Source organism: Penaeus monodon, chromosome 20 (assembly GCF_015228065.2).
Source record: "Penaeus monodon isolate SGIC_2016 chromosome 20, NSTDA_Pmon_1, whole genome shotgun sequence".
Lineage (NCBI taxonomy): Eukaryota > Metazoa > Arthropoda > Malacostraca > Decapoda > Penaeidae > Penaeus > Penaeus monodon.
Window position 1 is genome coordinate 4,503,619 of NC_051405.1, and position 615 is coordinate 4,504,233.

The following is a 615-nucleotide window of genomic DNA, read 5'->3' on the forward strand; positions in this document are numbered from 1 at the left end:
CTCCAGCCCTGCCGTGGCGACGCCAGGAGTGGAAGTCAGCTGACGGCCATTTCCAGTCCGATCAGCGAGCTTTTGAGATTCTCACCTGATTGCCCGGCCGGTTCTCGACATGACGGTGGCCCCGGTTGAGAGCGAGGACGAGAGAGAAAGGTACGAAGATGAAGAAGGTTTTGGTGGAAACTTTTATCCACATCCTAAATCTCTTCTTATAACAGGGTATTTCCTGAAACGAAGGTTCGTATCTCGTGTCTCCGGTTTCAAATGTGTCAAGAACGCACGAATCCTTTTTTTAGTGCAATGTCCACTACTACTCTGATCTTGGAAAAGCGTCGACCCTCAAAGCAAGGGGAGCACACGCATACTGGTACGGTCGTGAAGCACCTACGCCATGTAAGCTTGGCTGGTCCTTTTCTTATGGTAACCTCTAGATCTGGAACTCAATCTCCAAGTGCAACTTAGCCGCAACACTGATAGAAGCAAAAAATGCGCAACTTCTTTTCACTGTGATGAGTGATGTAATGGAAACGCCACTCTAACGCCTTTAGGCATTCGCACCTGTTCGTATTTCTCTTCACATGGGAACATGTTATTAGTGAATTTATAAATTTGTTGAGC

At 47.3% G+C, this 615-nt stretch overlaps 1 protein-coding gene across 1 annotated transcript in view; it reads right to left on the reverse strand.

The window, feature by feature from the left end:
* Window positions 1-455: 455 nt before the first annotated feature.
* The window catches only part of LOC119585552 (craniofacial development protein 2-like), a 4,880-nt gene continuing 4,720 nt past the window's right edge, over window positions 456-615 (reverse strand). Inside the window, exon 2 of the mRNA XM_037934171.1 lies at window positions 456-569. Coding sequence (XP_037790099.1) covers window positions 456-569 — 114 coding nt within the window. The remainder of the gene's footprint in view (window positions 570-615) is intronic.